General features: G+C 48.4%; 1 protein-coding gene across 1 annotated transcript; it reads right to left on the bottom strand.

The window, feature by feature from the left end:
- Positions 1-3437: 3437 nt before the first annotated feature.
- Positions 3438-20201, bottom strand: LOC126635954 (olfactory receptor 14J1-like). The gene is given in 2 exon segments (XM_050307626.1): positions 3438-3473; positions 19356-20201. Coding segments are annotated over 2 exon segments (882 nt in total).
- Positions 20202-21179: the final 978 nt, after the last annotated feature.

Below are 21179 nucleotides of genomic sequence, written 5' to 3' on the forward strand. Positions count from 1 at the left end.
TGCAGTATTTCTTGTCCAGACAGTTTTTCTCTAAAGTTTTTTTTTTTCTCTACTCTGTTACAGGAAAGAAGGGGGGTTTTGTTACCACACCTGCCTCCAGGCCAGGCGGAGGAGGGGGTCTTACCCACTTGGGTCCTACCGCCTCTCCTCCATGGCTACTAATTTCATCTGCGCAACCACCTTCTCTTCCGTTTTCTTCAATATGTAATTGGTAGAGGCATTACTAAAACTTTTGATTGGTTTTTTTCTCTGGAAATCCACATGGAGAAAACCATTTTCAGCCCCAGAGGGAGCTGGGGCAAACCCATGACAGGAAATATTAAATAAGAATTTTACTGTGCTGTTGAAAAAACAGATTAAACAACCTGATTGTAAAGCACTTCCATTCACTCCTGGTAATTGGATATATGTTAAGGATTTTACAGGAGGTCCTCTGCAAGAAAAGTGGGATGGACCTTTCCAGGTGTTGCTGACCACATTCACAGCAGTCCAGATAGAAGATCGGCCCACGTGGATTCACTACTCCTGAGTCAAGAGAGCCCTAAGAAACTATGGACCTCAGAACCCATAGGACCAACCACTCTCCAGTTCACCCGACACTGACTACTGGGATCTTATGGATTATGGTGACTATAACCTGGGCTGGATCATTAGAGTGGCCATGGTCTCAAGCCTATATTGGGCATTGCGGTTCTATGGGAAAAGATCTTTCAAGAGATTACAAATGGAACTAATTTTTGTGTTTATAATTTTACTAAAAAAATTTACTGTGATTTTAACTATACAATTCCAATAACTACTGAGAAATTAATTTAAAATGATCATTAGTTGTATCATGATATACCTAAATTACAAATAAGTACAGATATTGATCTTTTCAAAACTATGCTTAGACACCCTGATATAGAAAAACTGGTCCAAGAAGTGAACAGAAAAACCCAACACATGCTCTGGCAAGTGGAGCAGTGTCATAGTCAAGAGGACACAGATCATATGGCCAATGATGCATACCTATCAGATTCCTTTGGAACTTGATGAAAGAATTTGTAAGTCTTAAGAAAAGGGGGGACTGAAAAGAGAGCAAGGCCTAAAGAATTAACTGAAATATCTTGCTCGACTGAGAGAAGCCCCTCCATACCTGCTCTACCTAAATTGCTAAAGAAAGATTTGTTTCTGTTCTGTTCCTTGGACCTAATCTTAAGAAGAATGCTAGAAACATTATACAATGGTTCTGTAGGTCATAAATTAAGGCAAAGTAAGCCAAGGTACACCTTTGAATAGGAGAAATAGACCTGAAACCAAAGCTCTCTCCAAGTTTCGGTGACTGGGACCAAAACAATGGAAAGGTAGAGAGGTCATATGGAGGAAGACTATGGAAGACTCCAGCCCCACAGGATGAAAAACTGGATGTACCACCCAGAATGAGGACCAAGAAAGAACTCTGCCCAGACTCTACCTATTATCCATATGTATGTTTAGATGTTGCAATCATATGAATATGCATGTTAAGATGTTGTAGTCATAGAAGATAGACTGTCTAAATTACCTTGTTCTGCACCAATACCTTTAAGCAAGAGCTTTGTGGTGCAAACTACGCTTGCTCCTGATGTCAACAAATAAATACCTTTGCTGCTCAAAAGACCAAAAGGCTTCTGAGTGGTTTCTTAACCAGATTTCTTGGATTCAGCTTGTCTTAGGGCCCATGGGGACAGCTCCTGGAGCTTGGAGATTTCCTCCTTAAAGCAGCTCCAGCCTTCCTGGACTCCTTTGCCCTTCAGGACTGACTCCCAAGGGACTCCATCAATCAATCTCCCAAACAGGCCAAAGTCTCCCTGTCCTCAGTCCAAGGTGTCAGTTCTGCTGCCCCCTCCTTCCTCCACCCACAATGGAAAACTCAATCATTTTGGGGTCTCTGTGCCTGATGGCTCCGACCACCCCATCCCCCACCAGTCACAGAATCATGGAATGGTTTGGGTTGGAAGGGACCTTAAAGAACCTTCTCTTCTCCAGGCTGAACAATCCCAATTCTCTCAGCCTTTCCTCGAAACAGAGCTGCTCCATCCCTCTGATCACCTTGGTGGTCTCTTCTGGACTTGCTCCAGCAGGTCCATGTCCTTGCTGTACTGGGACCCCAGAGATGGAGGCAGCACTGCAGGGTTGACAACGTTACAGCCATGTGTGTTCCAGCAAGGACACTGTGGAACCTCCTGGAGTAAAGGGGCCATTGTGACACTGTAGGGCCTTCTGAACCCAAAGGAACCCTGTGACACTGTGGAATCTCATGAAACCAAGGGGGCACTGTGATATGTGGGGCCTCCTAGAACCAAACGAGTCCTGAGATATTTTGCAAACTCATGGAATCAAGGGTCCATTATTACACTACAGAGCCTGACAAAGCAAAATGGACCCTGTGACTCTATGGAACCTCCTGGAATCTCGTGACCATTCCAACACTGTAAAACCTCAGGGATACTGTCAGGTTCCCATCATTAAAAGACGCCTCTGTGTGTGGACCATGTGCCAAAGGCAGCAGTACGGGTTTGATTTAACAGTAAATATGAGGGAAAGAGAGAGGAAGGGGGTGGTGGGAAGACAGTGAGACAGAGACGGAATTCAGTAAATATATCACAACATGGAGATCCCTGAGGCGTCCCACCGGTCCTTCTTCCCCATGGTCTGTCGGTGGTGGGTCCCGAAGTTGTGTTTCTGGGGGAAGGCCTTGGAAATAAATTCCTTCCTTTTTGCCACCAGTGCTTCTCTGTTGTGGAGCCTTATGGGATTTCCCTTCTTTGGCAGTGTTTTGAGACAGTTCCTTGTGCGCTTCAAGTGCACACATATGTGCACACACAGTAGTCTCTCCAGTGTCTGGCCATCCAAAGAACACAAGACCTGATGATTTGTAGCTCCCACTCCAGTGGTTGGCACTTGGACCTCCCTCCATAGCCAGAGATCAGAGCTCCCTTGTCCCAGAAAGGTTATTGTACCTCATTCTGCCAAGACAACCCTTGGAAAAAAGTGTCACTCTATGTTTCCTGGGATAAAAGCGCTATACTGTCCTCTTCCAAAACCTTGGAGAGGTCACAGAGATCTCCCAGGAAGGAATTTGGGGCCTCAAGCATGTGACCCATGTATAGAGACTGAGGACTCTGGGGTCAGAAGTTTGAAGATTGAGGACAGTGGAGGAGTAGCTTGAGAGGTCTGGAAGGGGGGTGTCAGAGATGGTGGAGCTTTTCTTCATGGTAGAAAAGAGCATAAGAAGGAACTAGTGCCACCAAAGGCACCTGGGGTGGCCCAGACTGGTGACAAGAAGTAAGAAATTTCCCTCCAAGGTCAGTGTTGTGGTGTAATATGTCACAAAGGAGTCTGGATGAGCCCAAGGTTTTGTGTGCCCAAAGGAAGAGTCAGGGAGGATGGAGAGATGTCAGTGCAGGAAGGGGTCAGGGAGGTGGGGCAGTCAGGTGGATGATGACAGCCTGCAAGGGAAAGGGGCAGGGCATGGATGCCGCAGGACATCCTGGGTTGGACAGGAGAGAGGTACATGCAGAAACTGAAAACCCTGACAGCGCCACCTTCTGCAGGCCTTTGGCCATGGTTGCTGTCTGTGCCACTGATGCCAGGAGGAGACAAGTGGCCCTTGCAGCCCTGGGGCCTCATGGTCTCCTTGTCCCTGCTCAGATGCCTGGGAGGTGCCACCCCATCATCCTTCCCTGGGAATTGCAAGAAGAGCTCTGAGGAATGAGGCAGGGACAGGATCTACCTTGCCAGGGGCTGGGAGTCAGGCCTTGACCCTTTGGATTAAGGAAACAAGTCAATGTTTATTCAGCCTCAGAGCCACGTTTCCCTTGCTTGTCCATCCTTGTCATCACTGTCTGAAGTTTTCTGCTCTAACTGGAACCTGGGGACACCCACCCACATAGATTTCGCCGGCTAATTGGACAAAAAATGCAGGTGGTTCGTGCTTTCAGCGCTCTCAAACTTCACATGAAGGACAACGTTGCCTTTTGAGGCAAAGTCCCTTGTCTTTGTGAGCCTGCTGACCCTCCGAGAATGCAGCCTCTGCTATAGGGAATTCTGATTATTCTGGGCTTGGTAAGACAACCTTGTAAAACACACCTGCGTGAGTGGGGGTTTCACTGAGGGCTTAGTTCACTCCTTTCCTGTCTCTCAGGTTCCCATTTACTTGGTCACTTTCTGTAATAAATATTGGGTTTATTGTTGAGCTCTCAGCAGTGTCTTGGTTTTCAATCTCAACATCCTTTCGAACTCACCCTGTTACAGATGCCCTGAGGAAAATAATGACTGGATGTTTTTCAGGAGCAATAAACTACATCTTTTCTGCTTCAGAACACTCACTACATAACTCTTTACTGGCCCAACCTGCCTTCTAAAGCTTTTGAGAGTGGCGGTGGGGGAGTTTCCTTATATTTTTTCCTCTTTTAATGTTTTTAACACAGAAGTTTATTCTTCATCCTATATATAATTGTAACGGGGTGATTTCAAAAGGATGTCGAGCACGAGCCACCTGCAATATTGTCCAATTAACCGGTGACATCTACGTTGGCCCATGTTGCAAGCACTGCCCAGTTAGAGGCCTTTGGTCCCTCCTTTCCCCCTTACTGTAAGCGTACCCCCTCAGTGCATACGTGAGAACTTTCAAATTTTTCCTATCACATGCGCTGTTTCACTCAAGGGGTCTTATCTATTTGGGTCTGGGGGCTTCACTTCATCTTCTCCTCTTCAGTTTGTCCTTCAAATGTCCTCTACAGACAATGAGCCAATCACAGAACACCAATTAAAACAGTTTATACAAGAAACTCTCATCTCCAAGGACGAAGCTCTTGTTTATCAGTGAACTTGGCAGGAAAAGAACAAAACTTTTGCAGGTGGCTGGGTCAAACACAGACCGAAAAATATCAACATTCCCTGATACACTAACTCACTCTCTACCTCTTTGGTTTGGCCCACAATTTGTAAATGAGGAATCATTCTCTGTGTGCACTTAAACAAAAGAAAAGTTCCTACAACAACTTCTTTGTCAAACATCCTGCCTTTCTTTTTCTCTGCCTGAGGAATCACAATCTCTAATAGAGGACTTGAATTCTTTTTTCCAGATTCTTTCTCCAAGAACTTCCCTGTAGCTGGAGGGCAGTGCCTATGTGCAGAGGAAGAGGGGTAAAGAGTCCTGGGAGAGAAGCGCTGCCAGGGAGCAGCAGCTCTTGGGCTTTTCAGAGATGCTCTTTTTCCACTGCCTCCCTCTCCTTTCTGCTCTTTGCCCAAGGCCTGAGTGCTCTGGTAGCTCAGTTGCTGCTGTGTGTCAGTCCTGTGACCATGGGCAGGGACAGGCCCTGGGCACTGCTGGCACAGAGCTGGGCTCCTTAACATCATTTCCATCATGAAAGGGGATGCACCCCTGGGCAGTTCCTGAAGACTTTGTCCTTTTTGAATGGTTGGTGTAAAGAAAGAGACCAAGGAATAGACTCTCCAAAGTCTCCTTGCTTTGCTTGTTTCCCCATTCAGTCCGTGCAGGGAGAGAAGCAACTGACTGTGGTACTTCAGGGACTGAGGGCTGGGTCAGATGTTTTGTGCTGGTGGCCAGTGGCAAATGGTCTCCAAGTCACCTACCTGGGGCTCTGCAGCTGGTGCTGGCTCTGATGGCAGGTGAGGACTTGTCTGTAGGAAATGAGGAACTGCAGGAGAGCACAGAGGATCTACATGGAAAACCCGTCCCATACAGGCAGCAGTGAATGGAACCCTGGAGCAGAATCCTGCCCTCGGTGGAGTCACCCAGAGCTAAAGTACTAAACCTCCCTGGGAACTGGTCAAGGAGAGTTCTGCAACCCCAGGGGAATGCAGCAGGAACAGAGAAAGGACTCTGACCAGTGACTCCTCTTCCCCTCAGTGAACTCCCACTGTGCCTGCCCAGCTCAGGGAGGGCTGTACCAGAGCCAGGGGTGGGCTTTCCAGGAGGGTGTCTTGAAGAGCTCTCCAGCCCACACGTTGGATGGAGTGGAACACTCCCCTGCCCTCTGTGCCATTGGAAACAGCCCATGGTCCTGCCCAACCTCGTTCTTGGCTACTGAGCCTTCCAGGAATATGGAAGAGGGTAGAGAGGAGTGATCCCCATCTTACTGCCACAGTTTTTCAACCTGACCAACATGGCCCGTGCAGGGTCACCCTAGGGTGCCACAACCTCTCCCTCTGCAGAGTTGCACCTCTAGCTCAGGGCCCTGCAGGGATCACAGGCTGGGATCTGCAACTGTCCAAGGCAACCTGGACACACTGCCCTGGGGAAAGGGATGTCCCTGAAGAAGAGCAAGGCAGCATTTCTGTGCCTGCAGAGAGGAATCCATGGCACAAAGAAACCTCTTTCTGCAACCTCCCCTCGGGACAGGTTGCTCTGTCCCTTGGCAAGGACTCTGTACTGGGCTTGGGAGAGTGGCTGGCACTGAGGGACAAAGTCAGGCTGTGCTGGGCATCTCCTGGAGATGACATCAGGGCTCCTGCAGTTTCCCTTACCTGCATTTCCTCCTGCCATGCTGAGTGCCCAACCCCTGAGTTAATGGGGATACTGAGACTCCTCTCTGTTCCCCAGGAACTATTGTGCCCTTCAGAGGGGTTGGGGTTGTGGGGGGAGTGCCCAGAGAGGGGTGGGCAGTGCTGTTGGGCCAGAGCAGACTGGGCCGCTCCACCACTTGACCTCTAGAATGAAATCACTTCTAATTTTCTCCTCAAGAACCATGAGAATATGTGTTGTGTCCTGAGCACTAAACTGGAAGTGTGGTTTTGAAAAGGTTTTGGTGTCAGGGATATTGAGAAGGCTGGGCAGTGTCACTGGGAGACCTCTCCCAAACCCTTGCAAAGGCCAGAGCCATCCCAGAGGTTCCTGGGGCCTTGGCAAAGGCACACATGGAACCAGTCTGCAAACAGGGCAGCAAGGAGGCTTGTTAGAGTTCCAGACTGCTCAGGTTCAGCAGGGAAGGGGACATGGCAAGTCCTCCTGCAGTCATTCCCGGGCATGGGAAGGACAAGGCAGGGATTGCAGGACTCCTGTGGGAAGGAGAAGAAGGGGATGTTGTGTGCGCAGACATTATCGGGCCCCTTTGCATGGTCTCCTGTGGTCTCCTTAGAGCCAGATTGGTGACAACTGGACTGGACAAGGGAAACATGTGGTGGGTGGGAAGTTGAAGGACTGATGAGGGTCAAAAGTCATGGCACAGAGTCCTCTTGGCAGCAACTCCCAGGTGACATCCTTCAGGGACCAACTCTTGACCATTCCTATGGAACATTTTTATTATGTCTCTGAATGATGGGATGAAAGGCACTTTCCACTCCTTTGTGGATTATGCCAAGGTGCAGTAAGTCGGAGAAATCTCATCTAGTTAATGGTGACTTGTACAAAAAATCTGTTCAAGATGACTGAGTTGGATAAACTTATCTAGCCATCAAGTGCCCACCAAGGCACAGGACAGTGAAGAAAAATCTCATGGGTCAGAGGAAAGGAAATTCCAAAGGGGGGCAAAAAGAGCAAACACAACCAAACCAAACCCAAATGAACCCAGAATGACAGAAAATGCTGAGTTGGAAGGGACCCACAAGGATCATCCAGTCCAACCCTTAACCCTGCACAGTACCATTCCCAGGGGTCACACCATGAGCCTGACAGTATCATCCAAACACTTCTTTGGCTCTGTCAGCCTTGGTGCTGTGCCTGCTGCCCTGGGGAACCTGTTCAGTTCCCAAACATCCTCTGGGAGAAGAACCTTTTTCTAAGATCCAACCTAAGCCTGCCCTGACACAGTTCCAGGCCATTCCCTGGGTCCTTTCCCTGGTTCCCACAGAGAAGAGCTCAGGGCCTGCCCCTGCCCAGGAAGTTGTAACTGCAGTGAGGTCTCCCCTCAGTGTCCTCTTCTCCAGTTGAACACACCAAGTGTCCTCACATAGCTTCAAATCAAGGCCCTTCCCCATCTTCGTTTCCCTCCTTTGGACTCTCTCTAATGGCTCAATCTCTCCCTTCCATTGTGTGCCCCCAAACTGCCTCAGTCTTGCAGGTGAGGTCACCCCAGGGCAGAGCAGAGTGGGACAATCCCCTCCCTGGTCTGGTTGCCATGCTGGACCTGATGCCCCCAGGACAGCGTTGGCCCTCCTGGCTTCCAGGGCACTGTTGACTCATGGCCAAATGACCACCCACCAGCACCCCCAGGACCCTTTCCCAGCACTGCTTTCCAGCCTCTCATTCCCAGTGTGTCTGTCCATCCAGGGTTGCCCCATCCCTGGGCAGAATCTAGTCCTTCCCCCTGGGTGAAGTTCTCAGGGCTCCTAAAGAGCCTGGAAGTCACTTGCTGTCACAGGGGCTCCATGGTTACCTCCCAGAGGTCATCCTGCAGAATCTCCTGGAATCAAGGCTCTGTGGGGACAGTGCAGGGCCGTGGGGACTGTAGGGGTCATTGTGACACTGGGGAAACTCATGGAATAAAGGGGCCATTGTGACACTGCAGGATCTCATGGAACATTGTCTGTTGGGAAACACAAAGGGATTTGTGGGAGTGTTTCACTGACAATTTTGAGAGGGACCTTTATACACCCAGATATTGATGTGTCCACACATCTCTGCCTGGATGTGGGTGTGAATTGACTGTGGTGTGAGTGTTGTTATTGTGAATCTATAATTCAATCACTGTTAAATTGCAGTAAATGTTATTGAATCCCATAACTGTTAAACTGGTGCTACTAACCTCTTTTGATACTAATCTCTTATCTTTGTGTCCAGATCCTTTGCACCCTGAAACTCTTGCATCCCAAGATTCTCTGTAAATCACTCCCTTTCATGAAAAAAATAGGTATTTTTTGTGATGTACACTTTAAAATTTTCCTCCTTAGCTAAACTACAAAACAACTCCAATTAGTTGTTGAAGACCTGAAAACATGAAGACAATTAAAGGGAGGAAAATAATTTGGTTTTCTGTGTTTTAGTGACCCCCACAGTGTTTTTAGAGACAAGCCCATGATTCTCAAGTACTGAGAGAAGATTGAAGAAGCTGCTCAAGAAGTCAGAAGCCAAACTCCCAGTCCCTTGAAGCATTCCTGGGCCCCACTGAGGGCAGGCACTGACAAAACCTCCCCAGGGACTCCTTAGAACAGATCCTTGCAGGCCATGAGTGCAGGGAGACAAAGGGTCTGGGCAGACACCTGCAATGCTGAGCAAAGCCTGGTTTGGTTTTGTGGAGCAGAAAGGCCAAGGCCTGAGCCCCAGGCCCTGGCACAGCAGATCCTGTCCCTGCCAGGTGCCTCAGGGCTGTTTGTGGGGCAGTGGGGTGGGAGGGGGAGGAACAACAAAGGCCAAAAACTGTGCAACCCCTCCCAGGCTGCTCAGAGAGGGGCAAGGGAGAAACCAAGTGCAGAAGCTCCCAGGAAAGTTGCTTCTGGGGTCCTCAGTGGCAGAGGCAGCTGCAAGAGCCAAGGGGACAAAGGCCTGGGTGCCTTTGGGCCTTATAACCCTGCCAGAGCCCTTGGCCATCTCTCCTGCAGGCTGTCCTAGCTTGTCCATGCTGCTTCTCTGACCTTGCAGGCTGCACACACCCCTCCTTCTTTCCCATCCCCCCCACAGTAGCATTTCTAGACCCTCCCTGGTGTCTCTGTTGTCCCCCAGCTCTGGTTGTTGCCATGTGCACTTGGCCTTATTGGCTTTGATCCTGAGTCCCTGTGCCACGGGACATCCCTCCCAGAACCCAGGTCCTTCTCCTAGGGGTCACTGCAGAGTTGAGCAGATACAGGTCACGTCTCATTCCTCTCCCCTCACCTTGGACCTGCTCTGGGCCCTGCAGGTCCTTGCCCTGCTCCAAAGGGCTGTGGGGGTGGTGAATGGGCAGGGCTTGGGGTTTAGAGTTCAGGGTTGGGATTAAGAAGAACTTTGGGAGGTTTGGTGTTCTGCTGGCAGTGTCTGGTTCATGATTAGGGGAAGAGGGTTTTGGGCTGGGTCAGGATTATAGCTTGGCTTTTCATACTGGTAATACAGGTTTGGGATTGGGGTGGGCATTAGAGGACAAATCAGAGTCTGGAGTTCTGGGTTTGTGCTTTTTCTAGCTTGGAATTAGAGCAGTGGATTCCTTTCAATGGCAGGGGCAGCACTTTTGGGGAGTGTTGGAGCTTGAGGTTACAAAGAGCGTAAAGCTCCATCAGGAATGCTTGCATAGTCACTGTTTTAGCACCTTCAGCATTCCCTGAACCTGGTTTTACCTCATCAAAATCTTTCCTCTCTGTTGACCAAACCCCTCTTTCCTTCCCCAATTATCTTATCCCTTTTTTCCCAGTTCCTCCTAACCTCCACAAATCTTCCATCAGGATGGGTTCAGCTTTATGTTGATGCTGTGCAACCCCATGGAATCAAGAAACCCCTGTGAAACTGCAGAACCTCCTGCAATTATGGGGCCATTGTGACCCTGGGGAAACCCACGGAATCAAGAGGTCACTGTGACACTGCAGAGCTCCCTGGAGCCAAAGGAACCCAGGGACAGTGGGCAACCTTCTGAAATAAAGGGACCATTGTGATACTGCAGAAACACATGGAATCAGGAGGCCTCTTGGAAACAAAGAAACCCTAGGTCACAGTGGAATTGCATGAGATTAAGAGGCCACTGTGACACTGGGGAACCTCATGGAAGAAAAGGAATCCAGGGACACTGTGGAATTTAATGGAATCAAGGGGCACTTGTGACACTACAGGACCTTATGGATCCAAAAGAACCCAGGGAAATTGTGGAATCTGGTGGAACTAAGGGACATGGAACAAAATGAACCCTGAGACATTTTGGAAACTCATGGGAAAAAAAAGACCATTGTGACACGGTAGAGCCCCATGGAAACAAAGGAACACAGGGACACTGCAACCTGGTGGAAACAAGGGGCCATTTTGACATGTGGGGCCTCGTGGAAGAAAAGGACCTCTGAGGCATCTCAGAGCCTCATGGAACCAAGGGGTCATTGTGCCTCCCCAGAACTCCATGGAATCAAGCAGAGCCGCTGTCTCCCCCCTTCCTTCCCACAGACCGAAGCCGTTGGCTCTGCCCCGCTTGGACACCTCTGGAGTCAACGTGTTCTTGGGCAGCACAACTTAGCTCAGACCAGAGAGTTTCCCAGATTTTGCTTTGCCCCCTCTCTCCCGTGGGTTTCTTTTTTTTTCCTTCGTTTATTCAGGGGGAAGGGAGGCACATGTTGATCCCTGTTTTTATCTGTTTACAAAAGGGAGTTTGGTCAGGGAGGGAGAGAGGAGGGAATTTCTCTCTGCTGTTCTTTGAACTGTTCAGTCGGTATTGCTGGTTTTGCTGCTGTATTTCTTGGCAGTAACCTGTTATTTTTTTCACTTATACCTCCTTGTATTTTGTCTCCCTGTATTGGTGGGGAATAAAAGGGGAATGAGTTCATTCTATTGGACTTCCAGCCCCAAAACGTGTCTTTAAACCAGGACAGATTGCTCAAGGGCTCCCTGAAATTTGGCATCCTTCACAAAGGACTTGAAAACACATTTTGTCCCATTGTAGAGAGAGATAATGAAGATGTTCTGTAGTAGTATTCAAGGGCTGGTCACTGAGGGATGAGCAAGATGCTGCCAAGAGGACTGTCTCAATTTAAAATGAGATACAGGTGTTTTACTGAGGACGAGTTTTGAGGAAGACCCAAACTCCTCCCTCTAAGTAATTGTAAATCTGAAATTAAGAGGCTCTGATTGAAGGGAAAAAAATTGTGGAAAAAGGAAAAAATAACATCATCATCATCATCATCATGACTAGGTTTTGCGAATGAAGATTTGAGAAGGGCTCTACCCACTCTTGCTACAAGCGCGTTGATGGCTGAAAAGGCCAATGCGAGACAGACAAGTCCGGTTGCAGAAGGCACAGCAGAAAGACTCCCCAGGTGATATCGACAACACGCAATTCTTTCTGCGTTGTCTTTTCTCCTCGAGAGTGATCCTGCTTGTGTTCTCAAAAGCAGCAGCAGCGTTATAGATGGTGTGTCTCCAGGCCTCCCGACTGGAGACCAGGATAGACCAATGGTGATGATCAATATGGTCAAGGCTGAGGGATTGTTTCAGGCAGTCCTTGTATCTCCTCTTCGGGGTTCCTCTCTTGTGGTAGCCAGTGGCAAGTTCCCCATAGAGCATCACCTTAGGGAGGCGGTAGTCCTGCATCCTGGAGATGTGTCCTACTGTGTTCTCAGCAGCATGGCCTCAATGCTTGTGACTGCTGCCTGTTCAAGGACAGACGTGTTGGTCACATAAATCGTCGAGTGGATGTTTAGGATTGTACAAAGGCAGCGCTGATGGAAACATTCTAAGAGACACAAGTGGTGGTGGTAAATGACCCACGATTCAGATCCATATAAAAGAGTAGACAGTACAATGGCTCTGTAAACGCTGATCTTTGTACTTCTCTTCAGGTGTTTGCTTTACCACATCTTTTATGGAGTTTACCAAAAACTCTGTATGCCTTTGCTAACCTACTGTCTATTTCTGCATCAATCTTACCATCCGAGGAGATGATACTTCCCAGGTAATTAAATTACTGAACTGATTTGAGCTCTGTTTCACCAATGGTGATATGGGGATGATGGGAGACTTCCTGAGGTGCAGGCTGATGAAAAACTTCTGTCTTCTTCAAACTGACTTCCAGTCAAAAAAGCTCAACAGCCTCTGCAAAGCAGGATGTTAAATGCTGCAGAGCTACTTCTGTGTGGGCAAAGAGGGTGGTATCATCAGCGTAAAGCAGTTCACGGATAAGGTGATTTAAGGTCTTAGTGTGGACCTTCAGTCACCTTAGGTTGAATAGGTTCCCATCAGTATGATAATGAATGTAGATACTGTTGTCTTCATCGAGGTCTACCATGGCCCTTTGGAGCATCATGCTGAAGAAGATTGTGAATAGAGTTGGTGCGAGAACGCAGTCTTGCTTCACACCATTGGCTATTGGAAATGGCTTAGAAAGTGCATCGCCATATCTGACTTGGCCGCGCTGGTCCTCATGAAGCGAGATGATCATTTTGAGGAACTTGGGGGAAATCCTAAACGTTCTAAAATGTACCACAGACCTTTTCTGCTCACAGTATCGAAAGCCTTGGTGAGATCAGCAAAGGTTACATAGAGTCCTTTGTTCTGTTCCCTACACTTCTCTTGCAGTTGTCTGAGAACAAATACCATGTCTGTGGTACCTCTGTTGGCTCAGAAACCACATTGGCTTTCAGGCAGAAGATCTTCTGCTATGGCAGGTATTAATCTGTTCAAAAGAATTCTTGCAAGGATATTACCAACAATGGAGAGCAGAGTAATACCTCAGTAATTTGAGTAGTCTGATTTATCCCCCTTCCTCTTGTACAAGGTGAAGATGACAGCATCACAGAGGTCTGAAGGTAGTTCACCTCGTTCCCAACAGCACACCACAAATTCGTGAAACTTAGCATGGAGTGCATGGCCACCGTGATTCCAGATTTCAGGTGGGATTCCGTCAACCCCAGCTGCCTTGCCAATTTTCACCTGCTGTATTGCTTTAAGAGTTTCTCCCATGGTGGAGGCAGTATCCAGTTCAGTTTTCACAGGTTGTTGTGAAATGTACTGCATTGCTGAGTCTTGAACTACACGGTTAGTACTGAAGAGAGTCTGAAAGTGTTCAGACCATCGATTCAAAATGGAAATTTTATCTGTGAGAAACATTTGACCATCTGCACTGAGTAAAAGGTTTTGAACCTGGTGTGTAGGACTGTAGACTGTTTTCAGAGCCTCATAGAATCCCCTGTAGTCGCTTGTATCTGCACATAATTGGATTTTTTCCCCTAGATTGGTCCACCACTTGTTCTGGATGTCACGAAGTTTCTGTTGTAGCTTGCTGCATATGAGTCAAAAGGCTGCTTTTCTTACATGACAAGATGACTGAGCAAGGTGGGCTTGGTGAGCAGTTCTCTTCTTTCTCAACAATTCCTGGATCTCATGATTGTTTTCATCAAACCAGTCCTTGTTTTTCTTGAAGGAGAGCCCTAAGGATTCTTCAGAGGACTGTAGAATGCTATTTTTAATAAGTTGCCAAAGCACTTCAGGAGAGGGATCTGTAGAATGAACTTCGAGGCTGGATTGAAGATTTGCCTGGAAACTGTCCCTCACTGTAGTTATTTGAAGGTTGTTAACTTGAAGTCTCCTTCTAGGAATGCCGCCTTTTTTAGGTTTGAACTTAAGGTGGAGGTTAAGTTTACAACACACAAGGTGATGATCTGTTTGGCATTCTGCACTAGGCATCACGCGGGTGTGACGGATATCTCTCTGTCAGACCAAGATATAATCAGTGAAGTGCCAGTGCTTGGATCTAGGATGCATCCAGGTTGTCTTCAAACTATCTTTCTGCTGAAAGATAGTGTTGGTGATGGTAAGCTCCTAGCAGAAGGCGACCATTATCATTGCAGTTCCCAACACCATGCTTGCCTAGTACTCCTTTCCAGGCTTCAGAGTTCTTTCCTACTCTGGCATTGAAATCACCAAGGATAATGATCTTATCATCTGCAGGAACCTTTTGGATAAGGTGTAGCAGAACGCGGGAAAGCAGGGACACTCAATATGAGAATCAACATGCTCCATTTATTGAACACACACCACAGCAAAATATAGGATAGATAATGAGCTTATTAATATTCTGTAATTTAACTACGTGATTGCTAAGAGCCCTAGAGGTCCGGACCGCCTCCACTTCTTGCCTTTGGAAACCCTCAGCCCCTCATTTTCCCAGGCTGTAGTAATAACAAGATCTTGTTATTGAGCAACGGCTATCGCAAAGAGATTAGCATGACCTTGCTTGGACAGTAACTACACCAGCTGTGCTTAAAGTTGCTGAGTCGATACCCTCCCAGCTCCTGTGGGCCTGCATGCCTCTTTTCACATAGCCAGTTCTCCACAATAAGGTGGTGTAGGTCATTGTAGAATTTATCTTTTTCAGCAGGGTCAGCTTGGAGGGTTGGGGCATATATACTAAAGAGAACAACATGTTACTTGTTGTGTAGTGGGAGGCATAGGGAGATAATAAGATCAGAATGACCAGTAGGCAGATTTTCGAGTTTAGAGGCAATAGAGTTTTTAATCATGAAACCAACTCCTGAAAGATGCCTTTCAGAACTGGGTTTACCTGACCAGTAGAGTGTATAACCGGCACCATGTTCTCTAAGGTTGCCTTCCTCATGAAGACGAACTTCACTTAGAGCAGTGATGGTGTTGAGTCATGACAGTTCATGGGCAATTAGAGTAGAGCGACGCTCAGGACATCCACTGTTTGCAGTATCAAGCATGGTTCTGATGTTCCAGCATGCGAGTGTTATTTTGAGTACACCTTTGGAGGCATGTGTATGCCTTTGACTTTGACTCTTAAACTTTGTTTGACTGCATCACAAGATGCCCGTTGGCCACGGTTAACCAACCGGGTGAAGGGTGGAGATGAGCTATGGTTAGGTCACCTTTTCTAGGCCCCTCTCCGTGTGGAGCAAGCAGTGGTCTCCTTGAAAAAGACTGCTTAGTCGTTCAGGATGTTGCCGAGTGAGTCTGTCATCTCCAGGGTCAGACTCAAGATGACCAATGTCCTGAACCGCCTGCATGCAGGGTTAGGACTGCGGTTGCCAGTGCACCTTTTCACCTGCCGTTTCATCCCTCACCTGTCGCTGCAGGACTTTACAAGTGTGGGTATAACCCTCGAGCCTGTGCAGTGGATTTTTTAGGTGCGGCTCAGCATGCGCAGAACTGGTCCCACCCTTTACTCCTGAGGTTCATCTGCCAGGGCCTAACAAGCTTGGACGGTGACAATGAGGTCCTCAGGATGTAGGTTTAATTAGAGTATCCTTCTCTTGGATGGATGGCCTTACAGGGTTTAGTGAGCTCCATCTACCTGGGATTGAAATTAGAGTTGTCCTTCGTCCTAGGATGACCGCTGGAAAGGCTAGTGAGCTCATCTTGCCCATGGACACATTTGACCCTTCAGTTTTGACCTGTCTGGCATGGGAGACCCTACCGGAGGCATATGCCACCACCAACACAGCTCTCAACCTCATAAGGGCATACTGAAATAGTTTGGACAAGCCCTTCTCTCCCTACTTTTCCTTCACAGCTTCCTACAGTTTAACCCAGGGACATTTCCTTGCCCTGAGCACCCCTCTAAAACACTATGATTAAAAAAAAACAAAAAAAAAACCAAACAACCCATCACAAAAACCCACAACCCACAAAGCCGCAACAACAACAACAAAAACACACCACATTCCTGGGCAGAAGCCACAAGCAAACCAAGCCCATCACATCCCACCCCCACTGTGGCAATGCCCGAACAGGAGCGATACCAACATACCCCTGGGCAAGGGCGGGCACACGTGTAAGAGGTCTCTGCATCCACCCGAGACTTGGGTACTCTCCTACCGAGCCCAAACCCCCCAACACCCAGAGAAACCCACTACTGACCCCTAACCTCACCTGCACACCGTGCCACCACAAGCTCCCCCTTGCACTGCCCACCCGCAAGCCCCTAAACAAGGTTACCCCTCTGGCCTCTCCCCTCCCTCTGTCGACCCAGGGAAACCCCAGGTCCGTCCACTCCCTCCCTGCACCCTCGTGGTCTGACCTGGCCCCACATGGCCACCGACCATTCGCCAACCACTCCTCCGCTCCGCCGTCAAGACACAGCTCCCAGAGGCTTTTCCACAAGGTCAACAGCACAGTCTCCCATGCAATCAGCTCGGCGACAAACTGCGGGAGCAGGAGCGGGTCCCCCACGACCCACCACCCAACTGCAGGAGCACGCCATCTTGGCCCCCCAAAAAAATAAAAGTGCCTTATTTAAAAATATATATGTATTGGCAGAAACAATGAAAAAACCCAAATAAAACAACCAAACAATACTCCTATACCCACAATAATCCCCTTCAAAACATACTGATAAAGAAGCAAAGAAAAAAAAGTAAACAGTTCAGTTTGGTGCAATTCTAACCACAGTCAACAGGGGGTGCCGTTGGATCACCGGAGATGCAGAGCTTGTAGTGTCCTGTGCCAGTCACAAGGGGGGTTTTTGGATCACTGGAAATGCAAAGCCTGCAGTTCTTTTTACTGGTCAGTAGGGGGCGCTGTACAATCATTGGTCATTGCCACGTTGGGGTAACACCCTCCGGGGTGTGTTGGAGAAACCGAAAATGGGTTTCCCTCCCCTCCCACGAGAGGAGGGAGAGAAACAACAAAAAAAGATCCTCCCCAATGGGAAAAAACCCTCACTCTTTCTGCTGATCAAATTGTGCGGTATAGTTTTCTTTCTACCTTTGATGTGCACAAGAACCACTGCTAAGGAAGAAACAAAAGGGAACAGGGAAAGGAAAAGGAAAAAAAAAGAACTCCCCAAACAGTTCCTCTCTGATGAAAAATCCAAGCAGAATCCACAGCTGGCAACCAGGTTGAGAACAAAACCCCACAGAGTTTCCACTCAAACCTTGTTCCAGCCGCAGCAGCAAGCTTGAAATCCTCCCTCCGTTTCTCAGGAGAGGAGAGAAAAAAAAAAAAAAGTAAAAATGAGTTCCTCAGTCGGATTTCCCAGGGGATGAGATTCTGAGCCATTAACCAGAATAACCAGAAGGTAGTTTCCTTTGTACTCCTTAACTGCCCACTTAACAGTCCTGCTTGAAGTGGGCAGGGGGAAGGGAAAAATTCCTGCCTAGTTTCCAAGAACCAGTAAAACCAGGACTTTGTACCATGGATTTAATTAGACACTCTTCATTCAACCAACCTCCCACCTACCACATCTTCCACTTCTTCAGATCAGTTGCCACCAATCTGGCTCTAAGGAGATCAGAGGAGACCATGTCAAGGACCTTGATAAAGTCTAGGCACACAACATCCCCTTTTTTTCCCTCCCACAGGAGTCCTGCAATCCCTGCCTTGTCCTTCCCATGCCTGGGAATGGTTGCAGGGGGACTTGCCATGTCCCCTTCCCTGTTGAGCCTGAGCATTCTGAAACTCTGACAAGCCTCCTTGCTGCCCTGTTTGCAGACTGGTTCCATGTGTGCCTTTGCCAAGGCCCCAGGAACCTCTGGGATGGCTCTGGCCTTTGCAAGGGTTTGGGAGAGGTCTCCCAGTGACACTGCCCAGCCTTCTCAATATCCCTGACACCAAAACCTTTCCAGTATCCCACACTTGCGGTGGAGTGCCCAGGACACAACACAGGTTGTCATGGTGGTTCTGGAGAATTCCAAGTGATTTCTTCCTCGAAGTCAACCACTCCCATTGTATTTTAGTGCAACTGAAAGGTGTCCTCGGCATTTTCCCCAGTGCCTCCCTGCCCTGAAGGTTTCTGGCCATCAGGTTGTAGTTGACGGGCTTGGGCAGGTGCACGAGGAGGGTGTAGAACAACGGTTGTGTCCAGCTATGCCAGGACGGTTGTGCTGAGCAAGGAGGAGGAGGAGGCTGCAGCAAACAGTGGCACCGGTGAGGTGAGAGGAGCAGGTGGAGAGACCTTGTGCCTGCCCACGCTGGGCAGGAGATGCCTCAGGAAGGCAGTTCTGAAGCATTCACAGGATGTCCCTGTGAACAGGAGGGGAAGACGGGATTTCAAAATGAACCATGGAAAGTAAAGAGCAGGAGTGTCATGGTGTCACTGCAGGAGAGTTCAAGCCCTGGAGCAAGGGCACAGAAGAAGTGACCCAGGACATGCCCTGCCCTCAGAAGATCCCACAGCATCCTGTAGATGCTGTAAGGGAGGCCAGCTCTGCTTCACAAGTTCCCAGTGCCTGTCCCTACCTGTACTCAAAGGGTTTCCACCCCCCAGGACTGTGCTCAGAGAGCACTCAGGTCTTACAGTGAGAAAGGGGCTCAGAAGGACAGTGTGGAATTGGAAAGAGAGCAACTCTACAAAGACCAAACTCTGCTGCTCCCTGGCAGTGCTGTTGTGCTGGGATTATTGTCCCCTTCCCCTTTGCAAATACACCCTGTCCTGCAGAGTGCTGTCCTTTAGGAACACCTAAGAAGAAGGATCTTGGACAAAGAAGACACTGCAGGGTCCTTTACTTTGTTTAAATACTCAGATCACAATTTATCATTTTTACATCTCTGGGTCAAATTCAATGGGTAGACACTAAATTAGAAGGTAAATGCATAATAATATTTCATTACTCGGAAAATTACTACAAGAACCCACTGACCTCAACGAAAAACCTGAGCAGGAAGGCTGGGCCATTAAGGAGTCCCATTCTGAATGCTACACACCAGAAAACAGGAACTTTATTGCTCCTGAAAAGCATCCAGTCATCATTTTTCTCAGGGCATCCTTGAGCTCCTGGTTCCTCAGGCTGTAGATGAGAGGTTTCAGTGCTGGAGGCACCATTGAGTACAGAACTGATAGTGCCAAATCCAGGGAAGGGGAGAAGATGGAGGGGGGCTTCAGGAAGGCAAATACTGCAGTGCTGATAAACAGGGAGACCACAGTCAGGTGAGGGAGGCACGTGGAAAACACTTTGTGCTGTCCCTGCTCAGAGGGGATCCTCAGCACAGTCGTGAAGATCTGCACATAGGAGAAAACAAAGAAAAAAAACCAAGCAAACACTAAACAGGCACTAACCCCAAGAAGCCCAAGATCCCTGAGGTAGCCCGAGTGTGAGCAGGAGAGCTGGAGGATGTGGGGGATTTCACAGAAGAACTGGTCCAGGGCATTGCCCTGGCACAGGGGCAGGGAAAATGTATTGGCTGTGTGCATCAGAGCATTGAGAAACGCAGTGGCCCAGGCAGCTGCTGCCATGTGGGCACAAACCCTGTTGCCCAGGAGGGTCCCATAGTGCAGGGGTTTGCAGATGGCAATGTAGCGGTCGTAGCACTTGATGATGAGGAGGAAATACACTGCTGAGATGAAAAATACAAAGAAAAAGGTCTGTGCAGTACATCCTGTGTAGGAGATGTCCCTGGTGTCCCAGAGGGAGTTGTTCATGGCTTTGGGGACAGTGGTGCAGGTGCAGCCCAGGTCTGTGAGGGAGAGGTAGAGCAGGAAGAAGTCCCTGGGGGCGTGCAGGTGGTGGTCACAGGTTACGGCTCTGAGGATGAAGCTGTTGTCCAGGAGGGTAACCAGGGAGACGCCCAGGAAGAGTCAGAAGTGCAGGAGTTGCAGCTCCCGCCAGTCTACCAATGCCAGCAGGAGGAACTGGGCCATGGAGCTGCTGTTGGGCATTTGCTACTTCCCAGCACAGGGTCTGTTCAGAAACATGAAGGGACAGGGAGAAGTTAAGACAGACTCCTCGAAGCAAAGTCACTATATTTCTCATAGGAAACCCCAGAACTGAAAGGCTTTTCCTTTCCCTTGTTTGTGGTCTGACGGTGCTGTGAGGAACAGGAGCTCTGCCCATGTGCTGCCAAGGGCTCAGTTTTCCTCTGCTCCAGGGGGGACATGGAGCTGGTCTGTGACAGCATCAAACACTCCCAAGGGATGTCGGGCATCATCCACCTTTAATGGAAAAGTTCAGTCTCCACTCTCCAGACATGGAACAGTGTGTGCTTCACTGGAAAGGCTTAGCATGTCCTTAAAATAATGTTGTCTGTGTTTATTATTTTCTATGGTTGCATCTGGTACCTGTTCTTGTTAGGATGTCATTTTTATGATGCAAAATGTAAGGAGACTTTAAATAAAAGAGGACAAACAGTTCAGCTCTCTGTAGCTTAGTGCAGAGCCAGGAGAGCTGCAGTGTCCCTCAGTCTGTTCCCATCTGCCCTGTGCTTTCCCTCATACTGCCTGAAAGTAACTTCACATGAAAATTAATTTTTACTAAAGACAAATACCTACAGCCTGATGAGTACAGGGCAACACTGTTTAAAAGGGCAGCTTTGATAAATCTTCTCTGTTCCAGCCCAGCAATGCAGCACTGCCCAGGGGAATCTCTGGCTGTGCAGGCTCTGATGGCAACATCAGAGCAACTCTGAAGAGGCTGGAAAAGTGACCCAGAGCTACATGTAAGGCACAGGTGTGGGGATTTCTGATACTGCCTGTTCTATTCTCCTCTAAGAGGAATTGATTTGGAGTTTCACTGCCTCCTCCTGAACTGGGATATTATTTTTATGACCAGTTTCTCACCCAGAAAACACATATTTGAAGATGGAAAGAACAGGATCCATCACTTTCAGGTATCCCATGACTTGCTGTGCTTTCTTAAAA

Source organism: Myiozetetes cayanensis, unplaced genomic scaffold (genome assembly GCF_022539395.1).
Source record: "Myiozetetes cayanensis isolate MyiCay16 unplaced genomic scaffold, myiCay2020 scf122, whole genome shotgun sequence".
Lineage (NCBI taxonomy): Eukaryota > Metazoa > Chordata > Aves > Passeriformes > Tyrannidae > Myiozetetes > Myiozetetes cayanensis.